General features: G+C 50.6%; 1 protein-coding gene across 3 annotated transcripts in view; it reads left to right on the top strand.

Annotated features, from left to right (window-relative positions):
- The window catches only part of SBNO2 (strawberry notch homolog 2), a 119685-nt gene that overhangs the window by 48499 nt on the left and 52715 nt on the right, over nucleotides 1-18471 (top strand). For all 3 annotated transcript variants that reach the window (XM_075902659.2, XM_075902658.2, XM_075902660.2), the window contains exon 4: nucleotides 8131-8248. In XM_075902659.2, coding sequence (XP_075758774.1) covers nucleotides 8131-8248 — 118 coding nt within the window. The remainder of the gene's footprint in view (nucleotides 1-8130; nucleotides 8249-18471) is intronic.

Raw genomic sequence — 18471 nt, forward strand, 5'->3', positions numbered from 1 at the left:
GAAGCTACGTATAGTGGGCAGGCACAGTAGAAATTCTGAGAGTTCAGTCTTACACTCTGCTCACTTTTGTATGGAGCTACAGCTGTTGTGTCCTTATACTTTTCTTTAAAAACAATCTACAGTGTTAAAGGCAAGGAAAAAAGTAATGAACTGAGACACTCAGTAAAAATTGCCAAGTTAGGAAATATAAGCCAAGGTCCTCACAGTAGCACTAACTTGGTCAAATTTAACACATGCCATGGTTTTTCTTCTTGCATTCATTGTCCTAAACATCCAGGATGTACAGGCTGGCCGAGTTGATGTTACCACGGGAATCTTAAAGGGACACTGCTAGTCAGGTGATGGCTCATTTAGATCACCCTTTAAAGAGTATGGTAGCAATTAAAAATAAGATTTTTCTTAGCTTTCCTGTTAGAAGGGACTTGTGGACGGATCTGAGAGCAATACAAGCAAGCAAGCTCAGGCCAATCACTCCTCCCGCCTGCCTTCCTTTTAGTGCACACACCTGTTGGCTGCCTGCCCACCTTCATTTTTGGCTCTGCTGCTGTCCTTGGGAACTCGCAGTGTGGGTCTTTATGAGAGGTCATGGAGGCATCAGCAAGGCAATGAAACTCGCAAGGCTCAAAAGTGCTGTCAGATGAAACAAAGGAGGAAGAACAATACAACGTCCCCTCTTCACCTGTCAGTGGTGATACTTGGGAGGTGAACTGTAATAACCGTAGGTACATCCTAGTCAGTGCCATTCTTAGAGAGCAAGTGTCCCTTTTGTCTTTAATGCCCTGCTATTTTGGGACAATCACGCTGCAACCTCAGATTTGTATTAGCTGATTCTGCATGTAACTGAGATGGTGCTGTCCTTGAAAAGCAGCTTGGTAAAAATAGCAAAAATACAGAAATGAATTTAAAAAAAAACAAACCCTCTGATCACGAACCCCATCTCTGTTACCACAGACTCCATAAGGGAGGAGGAGTCATTTGCCAAAGGCTGTTTTTAGATATGGCTTGTTCTTCTAGTAACAGCTTTGTCCTGAAGCAGGTTTTTCCAGTTTCTTCTAAGTACTTAACTTTTGCAGGAGGATGGATTTGATTGAACAAGAGGGTAAAGTTTGCATTTCTTTTCCAAACTTTCTTAGGCCACAAAAAATTACAATATGATCATTATTCTTGTAAAAGGCTGAACCAGGCAAATCAAGAGGATCCTACACAGGGGAAATGTTTAGATGTACAGTATTTATAAGGTAGCAATCACTTTTAATAGCTGAGCTCCTGTTACAATAATAGGCTTGATAATTTACTCTCATCAGGATAAATCTGGAGTAGCTCTGTTGATGTCAGTAGTGTTGCGTTTGTATTGCTCCACTGTTGTCAGCTGAGTTGTGCTTCGGTAAGTAAGTGGAGCACTAGGCCCCGTATGTTTAGCAGACAGCATTTCTCAGGTTTTGGAACATGACTTCCCCCACCCCAGTCTGAATGTGTAACTGCGGTGTAATAATACATTATTATCAGGGATGGTCTAGACAATACTGGGTCCTGCCCTGAGGGCAGGGGACTGGACTCGATGGCCTCTCGAGGTCCCTTCCAGTCCTAGTATTCTACGATTATAAAACAAGCCCAGAAGAAGCATCAATTTCAGTTTAACAGTGAAGAGGGAAAGGACTGGAGTTAAGCCTCATCTGAGTTAGGGATATAAAAGGTTAACTGGTTAACCCAGGGGTGTCCAAACTTTTTTCAAAGAGGGCCAGATTTGAAGAAGTGAACATGCGTGAGGGCCGTCCCTGCACTCTCAGCCCCGAGGCGGAGGGCCCGCAGGGTCGGAGGCGGGCGGAGAACGCAGGGCATGCCGGCCTCACGGCGGCCCGGGGGCAGGGCGAACCCGCAGCCGAGCGGGGGAGCGGGGCTGCGGACGTGCCCTACAGGGCAGGCTCTAGGACCGCGGAGGCTATGGGCGGCGGCATGGCCGGAAGCAGCACGCTGGACGAGCCAGTTCAAAAGAGCGCCGGGGAGCCAGGAGAGGGGGAGGAAGCGGGGGCCGTATTAAATCGGAACACGGGCCACAATTGGCCCGCGGGCCGGACTTTGGACATGCCTGGGTTAACCGGTGAGCATTAGTCTTACTGGTGAACCCACATTAACCCATTAACCATAACCGGTCCCAGCCTCACTGACTACTGGTATGACCCCTAGCAGTTTTATCAGTTAACGGTGTAAATGATACATTTTAATTGCTTAAAAAATCATAGAATCATAGAACTGGAAGAGATCTCAGAAAGGCATCAAGTCCAGCCCCTGCTCTAGGCAGGACCAGTTCCAACAAAATCAACCCGGCCAGGGCTTTGTCAAGCCGAGACTTAAACACCTCTAGGGATGGAGACTCCACTATGTCCCTAGGGAACCCATCCCAGGGCTTCACCACCCTCCTAGTGAAATAGTTTTTCCTAATATCCAACCTGGACCTCTCCCACCACAACTTGAGCCCATTGCTCCTTGTTCTGCATCTGTCACTACTGAGAACAGCCTCTCTCCAGCCTCTTTGGAACCTCCTTTCAGGAAGTTGAAGGCTGCTAACAAATCCCCCCTCACTCTTCACTTCTGCAGACTAAACAGACCCAACTCCCTCAGCCTCTCCTCATAGGTTATATGCTCCAGCCCCCTAATCATTTTGGTTGCCCTCCGCTGGACCCTCTCCAATGCGTCCACATCCTTTTTGTAGTGGGGGGCCCAGAACTGGACACGATACTCCAGATGCGGCCTCATCAAAGCCGAATAAAGGGGAATGATGACATCTCTGGATCTGCTGGCAATGCTCCTCTTAATGCAACCTAATATGCCATTAGCCTTCTTGGCTACAAGGGCACACTGTTGACTCATATCTAGCTTCTCATCCACTGTAATCCCCAGGTCCTTTACTGCAGAACTACTACTTAACGGTTGGTCCCCAGCCTGTAACAATGTTTGGGATTCTTCTGTCCCAAGTGCGGGACTCTACACTTGTCCTTGTTGAACCTCATCAGATTTCTTGTGGCCCAATCCTCCAATTTGTCTAAGTCACTCTGGACCCTATCTCTGCCCTTAAGGGTATCTACCTCTCCCCCCAGCTTAGTGTCATCCGCAAACTTGCTGAGGGTGCAATCCATCCCCTCATCCAGATCATTAATAAAGATATTGAACAAAACCGGTCCTAGAACCGAACCTTGGGGCACTCCGCTAGAAACCGACCGCCATCCTGACATCGAGCCATTGATCACTGTGAGCTTTTTAACCAGCATTTACATCCCTAATCTGAGTCCACAGCCTAAGTTTTCCTTAATTGTGCCCAGTAGCTTAGTTGTATCTGTCCTGAGAGTATAGCTTTTTTTTCCACGGTTCATGCCATGTAGCTGAGAGAAATGTACCGGTCAGGCCTATCTCTGGGCATATTTACACTGTTCTGAAACCAATACAAAATCAGCTAACCAGTTTCAATGTAATAAATGAATTAAGATGCGCATATTAATGTAACCTCAACCACACCCCGGGAAAAAGTCTTGAGTCCACAGATGGCCTTTGTACTGCGCTTTAAAAGTAATAGAGCTGGGCTCTGTCAAACGGAGCAGAGGAGCAAATTGCAGAGGTGAAAACTCGCAGCTGCAAATGCCTTGTCCCTACTCATTCCAATTGAGGGACTGTAAGCAAGAGCACATCAGCCGGTCTGAACTTGGATATAATCAGAAGATGCCTAGCGAGGTTCTCTGTTCCCAGCCCAGGGTATTGTAGAACTGAGACACGAACTGGGCCATCTGATTTAGTCCTTCAGCAAGGGCACGATTCTTCCCCATCACAGGATGGAGTGCTTGTTCTGTTTATCAACAGCTGTGTACTCAGCGGTACACAGGACAGAGAAACACTGTCCGTGCCTGGCAGTAGTAAAAGATGCACACAAGATGAGGCAGGAACACGCTGAGTTGGATTTATGTGGTGGGTGGTAATCTTATTTTAAATGTTTCAAATTGCCAGTTTCCTCCATTCTCCGTTGGAGGAAATGTTCTACTTTTTCATACAGCTTATGTTCATAAGGTAGGTTTCGTAGGGCCAAATCTTTGGGCATTGTCTGAGGCCACATCTACACTTAAGGGCCACGGCCAGAGATCACTCTTCTGGTGTTTGATTTAGTGGGTCTAGTAAAGACATGATGAATCAAATGTCAAGGGAGCCCCCGTCGAAACCAGTATTTCTTGCAGTTGCAAGGAGTAAGGGAAGCCGACAGGAGTAAACGCTTCCCTTGACCGCCCGCTAAGAAAACAGCGCCATGCTTGGCTTAAGATATGGTGACTCCAGCGATGTTATTTACATAGCTGGAGTTTCGTACCTTAAGCCGACCTCCTGGGTCTAGTGTAGACCTGGCCTGAATAGCTCTGTCTAGCTAGAGAGGAAGAAGTAGGATCTAACTTGAACTCTTTTGGAAGGGTTTAAGCCTGAAGAATACAGTGTTTCCTCTGCAGTCTTCCAGCACGTACTCCTTGAGTTCAGAAAGCATTTTCTGTGAACTTTGAAGCAAACGGGTTAGCATCTGAGTTTAAAGTCCTCACTGTCATTGATCTTAAAATTTGGCACAGAGCTCTCCTTTCCTTCATTAGACAGAAATGATAGAGGAATAACACTCTTCAGACATTCCAAAGGATTCAAGTGCACTGAAGTCTCAGTGCAAGCTGGAATGCATTAGGTTTTAATTAAGTTAACTTATAAACAATCGTGTCTAATTATTATCATGATACAAATTAGTCAGGGACAGGCCAGTAGCTCCGTGTCCCCTTAAATGCAAGCGCTGAAGCTAATGTGCATGGTGCAGTTGCACTGCTTGAAGGGAGACCATGGAAGGGGTGCTGTGTGTGTGTCGGGCTCTCACGATGGATGATTTGAACCCAACTGTCGCTGGATGGGCCCCAACTGTCATTGTCCCTAAAGGTTCCATGTCTGGGTGCTGGCTTCTGTGTTTCATCACAGGGAGTCCTGCTCTGGGGGGCTGGATCAGGTCAGGCAGACTGGAAAGAGGCCATTTTATGTGCCCCTGGATTCTCTGCCCTGGTCCCCTGGCAGGGAGCCTGAGGCCCTCTCTTCACGTCATATGAGTGTGTGGCAGGACCACGAACTGAACCCAGCGCATGGGAAGAACGTGAGACAGTGGAGAATTGGAAGCTAGGAGACCTGAATTCTAATCCCTGCTCTGCCACTGACCAACTGTGTGCCCATAGGCAAGTCACTTCCCCTCTCTGGTCCTCTTTCCCCTCCCACCCTTTGTCTGTCTTGGCAGCCTGTACTGTACACTCTCTGGGCGCATAGCACCCAGTACAGTGAGGCCTTGATCATGGTTGGGACCTGCAGGAGCAGCTGTAATCCAAATACTGGCCCCCTGAATCACAACCTAGTACCTTAACACAGGTCCCCGCCTCCTCTCAACCCCGCTTCAGTGCGGTGGTTTACGGGTATGCTGCTTCAGCTGAACCTCGGGTCAGGATCAAGCCATGTGTAAAATGCCTGTCAGCCTTGCAGATACGGCCCAGGTGTTAATTCTCTCTCTCTCTGTGCTGGGGTGAGGCGGGCCAGCAGGTGGGGGCACGCATTGGCGCTGAGGTGCCTCGACCATCACATCCGTGAAGCCTTGCCTGGCACCTGCTCTAGTGGGCTTTGCTCGAGCGAGTCTCTGAGCAAGCAAATGGAAGTCTAGCTGGGAGTTACAGAAGCCCTCCCTACACCTCACCTCCGGAGCGGGTGCCTCTGCATGCGAGCTCTGCCAGAGTGGCTTGCCTTTGGAATGTCTTTTCTTCTGTCCTAGTCAGCAGCTGCCATCAGTATCTCTCCTTCCCCAGTTTTGGCAGAGCTGCCAGATTGACAAGCTTTGGAGGCCCACCCACTTGCACTGATTTAGTGGTAGAACAAAAAGCCATGAAGTGGTGGCTGCCTTCCAGCCTCTCACAGCAAATCACAGGAACGTGCCAAAGTCCTTGCTGAATAAATAGCAAAACAATACCAAAGGTCCTGGAAAAGGCTGGCCTGTCATATTAGCAGTATTGTAGTGGCTTTCATAACGACATCCGAGCGGCCAGACTGGGTCAGACCAAAGGTCCAGGTAGCCCAGTGTCCTGTCTCTTTTTTTCGGGTGCCTTTGAGGGACTGATCAGAACAGTGGTAGAAATGTAGCCGTGTTAGTCCTGTTTTTTATCAGAACAGGTCATCTGTGAGTGATCCACCTCCTCTCACCATTCCCAGCTTCTGGCCGTTCCTACCCATCTTGGCTAATAGCCATTGATGGATCTGTCCTCCATGAACTTATCTAGCTCTCTTTTGAACCCTGTTATATTCTTGGCCTTCACCACATCCTCTGGCAAGGAGTTCCACAAGTTGACTGTGTGGGTTCTTTACTAAGCTGCAGTTAGTCTTCTTTTACAACACTGCCCGGGTGGAGATGGCATTCCCATTTTACAGATGGAAAAACTGCAGTCCAGAGAGATAAAGTGATTTGTCCAAATGAGGCACCAGATTCATCCCTGGTGTAACTCCGGTGAAGCTGATGAACAAACATTGGGAAAAGTGTCTTATCACTCAGAATTGAGGAGTGATTAGAGCTGGACTGTACTTGGATTCTTTTAAATTCATTCTCTCTCTCTCTCTCTCTCTCTCTCTCTCTCTTTGTAAGAGTGCAGGGGTAGGGAGCTGATTTGGGGCTTCTTAACAATAAGCAAACCGGTTGCAATATCAGTAAGGATAAAGAAGAAATTCAGTGGTAGCAACTCAGGCTATTGTGAAAAACTGTTTCTGCTGCCCTTCGCCAAAATTTTACTTTCAAAGATGTGGCAAAAGAGGGATAAACTTAGTCATAAGTGTGTCATAAGTCATGTGCTTATCTGCATAAATGCAACCCATCTGGTGTAGTTACCAATCCCACACGTGTATTAGCTATAGGCTGGTTGCGTTAATGAACGGCTAACTACGCAAGATACGCCCACTGCTGGCTTAGTACTTGGGCTGCCCAGTGATTTCAATCTCCTCTCCCCAACCGATTTTTCGTGTACTTTGGAGCTTGCTGCTTGTGGGCTCCGTGGCCTTGACATCACACGGAATGGCTGACTGGCCACGGGGTCCATTCCGCTGCTCCAGACTGTGGGAAGCAGTCAGACAGCGTTAGCATGAAAACGTACCCGGCGAGGATTGGCCCACTGGTCTGTTGCAGCAGCCAGTTTCCAGAAGGATTACCCAGCGTGTTCCGCCCTCCTCGGAGGGAGTTGATGCGCATGCAGCGTGTAATAGCAAAACCAAAAGCAGATCCTGTAAAGTAGGCCAAAGGCTGTTGACTGCAGGAATCGAAAGAGTCCTTTTGCTCCTATCAATTCACACCCCTCATCTTCCTAATTATTACAGGATACACACACTGGGCGTGTCCACTTAGGAGAATCAGGAGACCTTCCTTTGCTCACTAACTGGTGCCATTGAGACATCTCCCTCTTGTACCTAGATAGTGATCAGCTTAGAACTGTTCATCCCCATAAAACTCTGCCCCTCCTTTCAAGTGATGTTTTCAAGCGGCAGTGCTCCAGCCTAGCAGCACGTCCAGGGTTGGGGTATGCGTCAGTTCAACTCCCTCCTACCTTGGTCTTAATTCCAAATGGAAGGGGATTGTGGCCTTTGGAAGATCATTAGTGGTTGAGTTCTCCCAGGGGATTGCTGTTTCTTATGGGGTGAACAATGGTCCTGCTTTGTAAGAGTTAATCTTTAGCATATTTGATACTAGGGCCCTATTGTGTCTCCAAACACTAGAACAGCAGTTTTATTAGCACACCATTGTTGGGATTGAACTGGAGTTCCTGAATCACCCTATTTTTATGAGAGTTGAATTCTTTGCCCCTTGGTTATGGTGTAGCCCGTTAAAGCAGTGAGTTAGCACGTGAACCTTAGAGAAGATCGTTAGTAGGCTTATTATATTTGCCATGTGGACATTTCTCCTGCCCAAAATCTCCTGTTTAAAAAAAAAAAAATCAATCGCTTGCATGAGTCGACTGTAAGAAGCGGTTCACCCCGGGAAGGTGGAATCTGAAACAAGTCTGAGAAATGCCCCTTGTTAGGAATGAGAGAGTCACTGCTTTCCTTGTCTCTTTACAGGCAATATTTTACATCCGAGTTTTACATGAATTCCATCAGCAGACAGCCTTTCACAGAGCCGAACTATGCATCCGTAGGCCTTGCTGACTTCTTACCAAAAAATGGTGATTTTCCTCAGGTAGGTGCATAATTTGTTATGCCCACCTGTCTTTGGGCAAAATGGATCTCTTACAGGTTTGGGGAGTCTGAAAAGGCGGAGGGTCAGACTGAGGGCAAGGCCTTGCCCGTGTGTTAACTGACCAGTTTGGTCTGCATGTTTTTTGGAATTCTCTGATGCCGTGGGAGTATTTCATTGGCGTGGTGGCTGCGCATCGGTGATGCAAGTTACATGTTGGTAAATTGAAGTGATACACGTGCCAAAGGGAGTGTGTGCGCACAGAGATGTAAGTTAAAGAAGGCTCCCACTAACTCAACTGTACTGTCACTTAATCTCCTCTGAGCTAGGCTCTTCGGGGTTTCATCTCGTGTGTTGCATGTGCTGTTACCTCGCGACTTAGTAGGTCAGGCTCATGAACGGTGAGGTTTTATAGGGACAGAGCTTCTCTGTGAGGTGCAGCTCTCAGAACTTGTAATTCAAGGCCCTCTTGTTCCCCTGTGGAATGTGCTCTCCTCGGAGGCCTAGGTGTATGGGAGCTGATAGGAAAAGCTCCAGCCCTCCTGATTGGGTTGGCACCTCCAGGGAGCAACAGACTGACTCAACTGCCAAGGCACTCCCCGGTGTGAAGTGAGCTCCCCAGGAAGGTGTTGGAATGTTAGACTGGCCTCTGGCTGTGTTTGTGGAAAGTCGGTCAGGCGGGATTTGGGAACGACTTAGCCTGTGAAAGAGCTGACTTCTGAGAAATGACAAACCGGCAGAACCCTTCCCAGGAGCCCAGAGGTGTCTGGCTTGCATGCGTTCTTGGGCTCTGCGGGGGCCCCCTGCGCAAAACCACATGGAGCGGCCCAGCTGGCCTACCAAGGGAAAGGCCCAGTTGAAGTTAGTTCCGGAGTCTGGTCCCATCTCCAGACTGAGCGAGGCTGCCAGTCACCCCCGGGCAGTCCGCACTGCGCCGAATGTCGTGCAACTTGCCCACCAGAATGGAGATGGCACTGGCCCCTTTCGCACTCCGATGAAATCCTGGGAGAAGTGCCGCCAAAGGAAACCTGTGAAGACGGAACCTAGTGCTGCTGCTGCCGCCAGTGTCACTCTGCCTCCTTAAACAGCCGTGTGGCCCGGAGCAGTAGCAGAATTTCAGCAGCACTGGGAATAGCAAATGCCGTGGCTGTACAGCCAGTACGGGAGGAAACGGAGCAGTTTGTACGCCCAAGTAGCTGGGATTTCCAAGCTGAGACCAAGTCAAATCCAGGAGAGCAAGTCCGATACTATGAGTGGATTAAAACTCCCACCCTGACTCGTTTTGACCATATTCACCCTTGTAGCTGTGCAGGTATGGCGGAGGGGGGCTTTTGGTCCACTCTTGTAGTCCTGTGTTCACTCTGGTTTTGCATTCACTGGTTTCTTTGTTGTGCTTTATGTGAGCCCTACTGTGGTGTGGGTGAGGATGTGGGCGTGGTGCCCGGTGGGGGATGGGATCTCTGGGGGAGAATTCCTGAGGGGGGGCAGGTGGGGAACGGCCTGACACCTGAGCTAGGTGGAGGATTGTCATGTGACACTGTGCCTGGGAATCTGAGCAAAGCAGGAGGCGGGCGGCCTGGGGGCTGTGAGCAGTTGCTGGGAGTGAGAGTTAGTGGGGGGGGGGGGAGAAGGGAGTCTAGCTGGCCTGTGGGGTTGGGGCAGGGACCTGGAGCTGGGGCTCTGAGCCCCCCTTTCCCTAAGGTGGACTGTGCTGAATGCTCCTGGTTCCTGTAACAAGAAGTCTGCCCTACGCCGTGTCCCTTCTGTTCTACCTGCTGCCTGAGAGTCCCCTCTGGCTGCGGAGGGGGGCACAGGGCCCGGGGACCCCCCACACGCCGTGACAGCAGGATAGAACAAGGGGACTCTGGCCTACAGCTTGAGTGTAAACTGGTTGCTCGTGGGAGTCTGGAATTTCTCCAACACCCCCAGCATTGCATGTTTGGTTAGATAACGTTATTGGCACTTTGTCCAGAGAGGGCCGTGGCCTGAGAGCCACTGGTCTGTGGCATGGAAATGCCGTGTCCTTAGAGCGCTCCCCTCCTTCAGACATGAAGGCCTGTATTCGCAAAAGTGACATGGGTGGATGACTTGAGGCCTTGTTAGTGGAGGGAAGTGCTGAGCAGTTTCTAAGAACCAGGTCCCTTTAAGTTACCTCAGCTGAAACACCTACAATTACTGGTCACTTCTGAAACTGGGACTGAGTTGAATTTAAAACCATTTTGAGCAGTGTGTATGGTCACGAAGAAGCCGATTTACTGGCAGAATCAAGTAAGGACAGGATCTGTCTGCATCTGTGTATCTCATGCTGGTCATGCTTTGGCAAATTGAAGAGTCCTATTTTAGCAGTACCCCATCATGCTGCCATGTACTGCTTTTGAATGTCTTTTTTTCCCAGCCGCATGTGAATGCCACAATAAATGTACGAACAAGAAGCTATCTCCTTTGATAATCAGCCTTTTTCTCCTGCATGATTCATTGAGGGACATTTCGGCTGCGTGCTGTGTAGTGAATTTCAATGTCACGAACATTGGAGCATGACCGTGAACGAGTAGAGTCGGAAGAGTTGGTTGGTTATAAAGGAGAGATCATCTGCTCGCAAAGGAGTGTGTCAGAAAAGCACATCAGAGCTGCAAAGAGCAAACCCGACACACTTCTCAACTCTCCTGCTCGGGAGAATATGGAGACGTTGTGAACGCGGGTGCACGTGTTGGGCTCTCTACAGCTGAGCTTCTGTTTCTAGTGGGTCTTTAAAGATCTACTGTGACCCACCTGTGGACTCTGGCTTTTGGAGCCTTGGGCCTTGCTGGCATTAGGATTGGAGACATGTCTCTGTAGTAGACCTGGTGTGACAGCAGATACCCGTCCCGCTGCTGTAGGAGCCAGTGTGCACCAGTGCCCTTCACCTCTGCTTCAAGTAAAGACAAACCGCACCAGGGCAGATCACATTCTATAGAGGATTTGCCCGTTTGTGTCCTAGAGCCAGCTCCCCACGAGCAGGACCGGCTCCGGGGAGCCACCTCCCTCCCATGCTGCTGCCTCTGTTGGAAGCTGCAGCACCGGAGGTGGGGCAGGGAGGCTGCCGTGAAGCCTGCAGTGACTATAAATGGGGCCCACCCCCGGTGCAGACAAAGGTGGGTAAATAAAGGAACCCGTATAGCAATAGACTAGCCTGTTTTGCAGGCCTCCATGTTAGTGAGTCAGTCAGTAGGACTTGGCATAGGCATGGCTGGTGTGGATTTGCTGCTGGGGTCAGTGGGCAGTGGGCTTAACTATTCAATGTATTTATTTTAGAGGTTTAAGGGGTTGATGAGTTTCCTTCCTCTGCTACCTCATGGAAATAGAGATCAGCCAGCTTGGCAAGAAGCTTCTTTGGAGAATCTCTGCTAAAGGGTTAAGCTGCCATAAATGCTGGAGTGTTTAGATTAGCTGCTGACGCAGGGGATGAGCATGGAAAGGCGAAAAGAACCCTTTTCGGTTTTTTTAAAGGCCTGCACTGCAGACAGAGTATGACTCATCCTGTTGAGAGGCCTTTCCGCTGGGCCTGGCTTTTTGCCCGACACCAGAGAGGATTCTGTGCAAAGGTGATGGTTCTCCGAGTCCTGCCCGTGGCACAGCGCGTGCTTTGGGCCACCCTGTGGTGCAGCACCGGAACTTTGGGCCGGGGGACGACTTTGGCTTGAGCCAGTGGAGCTCAAGGAGAATCACAAAAGTGCTTGAACTCTGGCAGGGTGGGGAGGAAGGAAGCGTCTGTGTGAAGATCTGACCAGAACCATTCGATGCAATGAACCTGGCGGAGTCTCTCCCTGGCTGTCCCACTGGGCAAAGCCAGAGCGTGACCATGAAGGCTACCGGAAGGGGTCATGGTTGTGTTTGTCTGAGTGCCAGCTTGGGGAGCACCGTGAGGGGGAGCAGGCATGCAGAGAGCCTGGATGTAAAGGGGTCAGGGAAATACTGCTGCCCGAATCTCCTGCCTAAAAGGGGCATAAGGGGGTGCAGTAGCCTCAGCCAGAGAAGCCTGCCTCCACTGAGAAACTGGGCAGAAAGCCCAGCAAGTGGGTACAGCGGACAAACCAAGCGACACATCCATCTCTTGTGTTCGATAGCTAGTGCTGCCTCAACTTCACAGACGTGCAGTATGGTGCCAAGAGGTCCCAGTCAGGCTCTGGGGCAGTCCAGACACCACGGTCTGTCTCCCTGAGCTCATCCACAGGTGTGACTGCAGCTTGGAGAGAGCTCCACTGTGGCTTTACCCACACCGGCATGGCTAAAATAGCCTTGTAGTGCCACAGGGCAGGCTGGCTGTAGGGGCCTTGTGAACCTACTTGTGTTGAAGCAGCCCTTCCCCCTCATCTCGATGCCTGTTGTAGCCATGCAAGCACAGAGAGCGCTAGTGCGGGGGTGTCTCCAAGCAGCAGCCACACCTCCGGTTGCAGGGCAGACCTACCCGAAGATGCCCCGCCTGTAGCAGGCTGGAAAGCAGCCAGGTCCTTTTGCCTCTTTCTCTCCTGCCTATTTGTTTGTTTGTGCCCCCGTTGCCTCTTTCCCAGTCCGTGCATGCTGGCCTGCAAGTCAAGGGAACACGCTCCCCTTTCTTCTTGCCCTAAAGGCGTTTGGGCATTCTGGGCCATGAGTGGAAGGGCAGGAGACTCCTGCCTTGCCTGCTGCTCTTGAGAAACGGACTCCTGGGACGCTGCCTGTTCCATTCAGCATCGTCTGTGCCTGTGACCAGTAGTTCCCAGTGCCTGTTTCGTTTCGTGTCACGCTGCGTTACCCTGTTGTTTCTTCAGTTGAAAGAGCCGCTTGGGCTGGCGTCTCCGCTCTTTGTCTTTTGCTTGAAAATACAGAACCTATTTTTCTTAAACAGTGCTTAACGCTTGCGTCCAAATCTCAGCCGTGTTGCGCATTGGCTGGAGAGCTGGTTTACTGTTGTTTTTATTGAGCACGGTCGGGATGCTCTGAGGTTTGAAGATGAAGTTCATGGGACCTGTCTCCGGGACCTTCCAGTTGATTTAAACGGATAATAGACACACAGCACTCTGGGTGTCCAGAGCAGTGGGAGAGGACCGCAGACGCGGCTCCGTCTCAGTGGGCTGCAAGTTTGTTGTAACCAAGACGGTCTCCTGGGATAGGGTAGTTTTGCCCTAGAATTTACATGTGCCGGTTGAACCATAGCTGCGCTGTGATTGGCTGCAGAGGGAGCGCGTGGCGCTCACACTCAATGTTGTGTGCAATCAGCATGCACCTGGCTTCACCTGCCCTGGCTTTACATGTGTCACTTTAGTAATTTCAGTAGGAAAAAAAAGACGTGGACAGAAGCCGGCGGTATCTGGCCACCCTGTGTGTGGGCAATAGTGAACAAAATGTCTCATGGACCACGCACAGAATCCCGATGGGCTGCAGTGTGCCTGCCGTTGGTCTACTCTAGAAGGTGATCCTGTCTCTAAGCTGTAGAGATACTTGTGTGTGCACGCGCGTGTGTGTGTGTTCTGAACATGCTACGCTAGTCCTGCTTTGCTGGAGTCTTGTTGGCAGATTTGATAGGTTTGGGTAATAAAGGTTTATTCTAAATGTATTACACCTCCTCGCAGCCAAACCCAGCAAGGTTTCCCCTCGGTTCCCCTCTTACTGGGTGCGACAAAGGGTAGTTAATTAGCATGGATTCTGCTGATGCCACGCCAGCCTCCTGTGAAACCCCGCTTGCTGCTTCTCTCAGCCAATCCTGTTGATCACAGGGTGGTTGGGTGATGTCTTGTTTTGGAATGATGGTTTTTCGGGTGAGATGAGGGTGCAGGGGGATGGCACTGGGGTAGTCTGTGGTTTTTCTTGCAGTCAGTTTTGTGACACTGCATTTTAATTGTCAGGAAACCCAGAGTGTTTTGGTGGGTGCATTTTAGATTAAATCAAAAGAACCAGATTCCTTTAACCTACACTGGAGTCTATGCTGTGCCTCTCAGACTCTTTTTTTATTTTACTTCTCTAAATGATCTTGGCTTCTTTTGAAGAGCAAACAGTGGTCATTCTGACGTCCCCGCTTGAAGTTGTCTTTGTAATTCATTCCCTTTCATTTTGGGCGTTGAGATGGTGTGCTGCAAACCTCGTACTGCTGCATGCTCGTCAGTGCCCGAGGAGATCTGTCTCAAGGTTGTTAGTTGATTTCAGTTTTTTAATTTTTATAAGTTGTTTGTCATCTGTCCCTGAAGACACATACCTTTCTACTGAATCTAATATTTACACGCAGCCCACCCTCTTGCTCCAATAATGCTCCATATAAGAGCAGGAAGTCATGGGCTACTCAGGCATAAAATGCCTCGCTGGTTAATAAATGAGCCTATTTATCCGTCCTCCTTTCTCCCATGACTCTCCCGTGCTGCTCTGTTGCTCTGCAGGCAAGCACTACTGCAGAGGACTTCCTGAAGATTCCAGTAGACTGCATGAAGCCAGTGAGGTCCCCGTTTGCACAGCCGGAGGTTGTGTTATGAGCAGTGTTGAACAAGACCTCTTGTTCCAGGGTATAATTGTGACAGATCAGTGCCTAAGAAAGCAGTGCTGTTGGGCTGATAATATGCAGTGCACCATAATGCTGACTGATGCTCCCAGCATGGGCTCTTCGATATCTCTGCCAGTATTCCTCGATCTTTGGCCCTCTCCAGAGCAGGCAGCCTGTTGACGCCGTCCTGGGTCAGCAGCCAAGGGCTTGCAGAGCCGTGTTACTGTACGGGGCAGTGTCCAGGAATGCTGCAAGGCTGACTCTGAGCGTTCGGCACATGCTTTGCTCTTGGCACTGCGTGGCTGTTACACTGTATGAGAAATTCTCAGTCGTGATCGGAGTTGGTTTCCATGAACATGTGTAGACAGATCCCATCTGCTCCCAAAGAGCCAATGGATTTGACTCAGCTGTTCCTTGAACCATCCTAGGGTCATTTGAGTAGGGCCTTAGCAGACTTCTCCCTTTGCAAGCGTGTTGAAGGGTGGGTTTGTGTCCCGTGAGTGTGAGATGAAAACTGTGTGTGTGTGTGTGTGTGTGTGTGTGCACGACTTCTTCCTGCAGTTGCAAAGTGTGTGTGTGTGTAGGGGGGGGGGGCGACTTCTCTTGCACCGCAGTGCGGGTCTCTGAGCAGTAGGTCATTGACTGCCGGCGCTGGCATTAGCCGTCAATATTAACAGAGTGTGATATTAACAGAGTGTGTTCTCTCTGCCCAAGAAATGAAACTTGCCTGTTGAGGGGAGATTCTACCTGTGACTGACACATCTTTCCAGGTGACTACATAGGAAAGTCCCTGGCTTTACCACGTTCAGATGTGGTGATGGGCATGGTGTTGACATCTCATTAGATCTAACCCTGTAATAACCATACCAGCAAGTTAGTGACCCTGAAGGGCGAGCGTGATTAGCTCACTGCAGGCTTTTGTTTCACAATATCCATTGGCTTGTGAGGGGCCAGAAGCGGGGGCCAACAGTGTGAGTGTACGAGAGGGATTGTCTTCTTGTCACACGTCTAGACTGGAGAGCCACGTATGCCTGTGACTCTCGGGTACCTTGACTTCCCTCAGTCCGATCCCAAATACGGCCTTGCGGAAAGCCTGCAAGGGCCTTGGCAAAAAGAGACCTAAATATGCCGCTGTGGGCAGACGGGACAGTGGGTGAGAGAGACCTTTGGTCTGACCCCACCTGGCCGTTCTGATGCTTTCCCATTGATGGGTTTGACGGGGCGATGTGTGGGCCTGCGTGTGCACTGCCAAGCTCCCGTTTGCTAGCAAGCTGGTGAGCTGCACACTGTGACGGACCAGGCCGGGGCTGGGCACAGCTGAGGGCGTCTGCTCTGGGCAAATTGCTCAAACTTGGGGCTCCTTACAGCCCCAGACTGGAGACCTTCCCAAATAGGTCACAAACCAGTTGCACAGAGCGCTTCCGCTGCCAATCTGGCCAGCCAGAAGCCTCACAAGCAAAACCCCTCTGACACCCCAGCTTTTCCTGTGGCCCAGTCAGCCCCGGGCCTAACACAGGAGAGGGATTATAGAACTCAATCCCACCTACCCCGTACGGGTTCTTCCAGTCCCAAGAAACCAGCCACAGTTCCCAGGCCAATTTACACTCTGGATCTTACTCACAAGACCTTGCTGAGCCAATCCTTCAGAATCTATAATCTAAAGGTTTATTACTAAAGGAAAGAAAAACATGAGAGTGAGGTTAAGGAGAATACATGACATGCATCGAATCTCAATACAGGCTCTTAGCAGAGATGTTATAAACTGCTGTCTTAAAAGTCTCTGGTGTACATCAGATGCCAGGATGGGTCCACAATTCTTTCCAACTTGTTGTTCCCTGCAAGGCTGCATCTGGAATCAGGAGCTAAACTGAAGACAAGATGGAGGGTGCTACGTGGCGCTTACATACCTCTCCTGGCATCTTCCTGGCCAGAGCAGGTCACTGCAGGTCACATGGTCCTTGTGTCCCAAGTCAGCAACCATTATCCTGACGGGCTTGCAGGTCTCCAGACATTCCTCCGGTGTGTGACTGGCATTTAGAGATCTGTTGTCTCTGGAGTGTCGCTAATTAGTATAGCTACTGGCTGAACGTTCTTTGCCCATTGCTCTGCCTCAGACAGAGAACCTTCCAGTATCGACATGGATATCATACAAGTACATGAATAGCACATACAGAATCAGTAGAACAGAAGCTCTTATGGCCCCCTTTGTACCAACTTTTGGGACAAACCCCCGCCCCTCCCCCCCACGGATGCAGCAGTGACCTGTCTGATCCTCTTAAAATCCAGTAACGTGACATACCCGCAGGAATGTAATGAGCCATTCTGGGTAAACACAGGGTTGTGACGTGGCCCTGGGCTGTGTTACATCTCCAGGTAGCTTTTCTGGCTAAAGGGTTTCCCAGGAATGCCTGGGCTGTCGATAATGGATTTGCGAGGTTTAAGGCGTCAACAGCTAGTGACCCTGGAGAGGTATTCATGCAGCGAACCCTCCCTCCTGGCTGCCCCTGGAGCTGACAGACACTCACAGCCTGCGGATCTGTCCGTGGCTCGGGCGGAGGAAGGTTGAGCCTGCGGATCTGTCCGTGGCTCGGGCGGAGGAAGGTTGAGCCTGCGGATTTGTCCGTGGCTCGGGCGGTGGAAAGTTGTTCTTTCAACCTTGGCACTTGCCTCCTCGCTTGTTCTGCTAGGGCCCAGGCCTGACCTTCAGCGCAGGCTGCAGAATCTGGTTTGCCAGAAGTGGTGGGCAGATCCTCTGGGATTTGTGTGTTCCATCAGGGACGTTGTCACGGTAGCTTGGCTGATATCCGGATTAGAGAGGATCCACCAAGATCTGTGGTCTGGCATCCACGGGACTAGAGCACTGAAGGGGGAAAGCCGGGTGCCCTGCGCACTCCCCCCAGCTCCGCTCCCTTCTGCTGACGCCAGAGCAGAGCCCCGCGGCGGCACAGGGGCTGACATTGACCTCCCCTGGCCCAGCGAAGTCCCTGGGAGACGCTTCCCCTTGCGTGCTCGGAATAATTCTTAGTGAACATGAAACTTAAATCCATTTCCTAGCCAAAAGGCCGGGATCCGTTGGCTGCAGTGGGACTCATCCTTGCTGCTCTGCTGGTATTCTCCGCCACGTGGGCTTACGTAAGGGAAGGAAAATAGTCCCGTGAGGCTGTTTTAGGGGCCTGAGAACATCCCTGGGGCTTGGGAAGGCAAGTGCGGAGGGACGTCTTGGAGCCTGCGGCTGATCAGCTCCATGCGGCGGGGGTGGAACGGGGAGTCGTCCCTTCCTAGCGACAGGAAGTGTGGAGCAGGTTCCGAAGAGCCATCCATCCCTCTTTTGCTGGGGAACGGGCTGTGAGGTCACATTTCCGTTGTGGTTTGGGGAGAGAAGAAAAGTGAAAAGGAAGTTTGGCTCCTAGAGGCTTACAAGTTTCTCTGGGCATTGGGCAGTTGTGTGGACTTGGCAAGTGCCTGGTATAAGAGAAATGGGTCTCTGGTTTGGGCCTGCCAGCTTCACGGCTGCATTTCAGAGCATTGGGGAGTGACCTTTGGCACGTTTTCTCCGAGGATCTCAGAGCTATGCAGTACAATAGCCGGGGAGGCTGGGAAACATGCTCCCCCCCCCCCCCCAGAAGTCAAGAGACTAATCCAGGGTCACACTGTGTCGGGCTTTAAACTGAAAGTGTGGCCACGGCCCCAGCATGGGGGGAGAGCTCAGCCCTGTGAAGGCCAGCGCAGACTCCGCCGC

The sequence above is a fragment of the Pelodiscus sinensis genome, chromosome 32, assembly GCF_052426305.1.
Source record: "Pelodiscus sinensis isolate ZL-2025 chromosome 32, ASM5242630v1, whole genome shotgun sequence".
Classification (NCBI taxonomy): Eukaryota; Metazoa; Chordata; order Testudines; family Trionychidae; genus Pelodiscus; species Pelodiscus sinensis.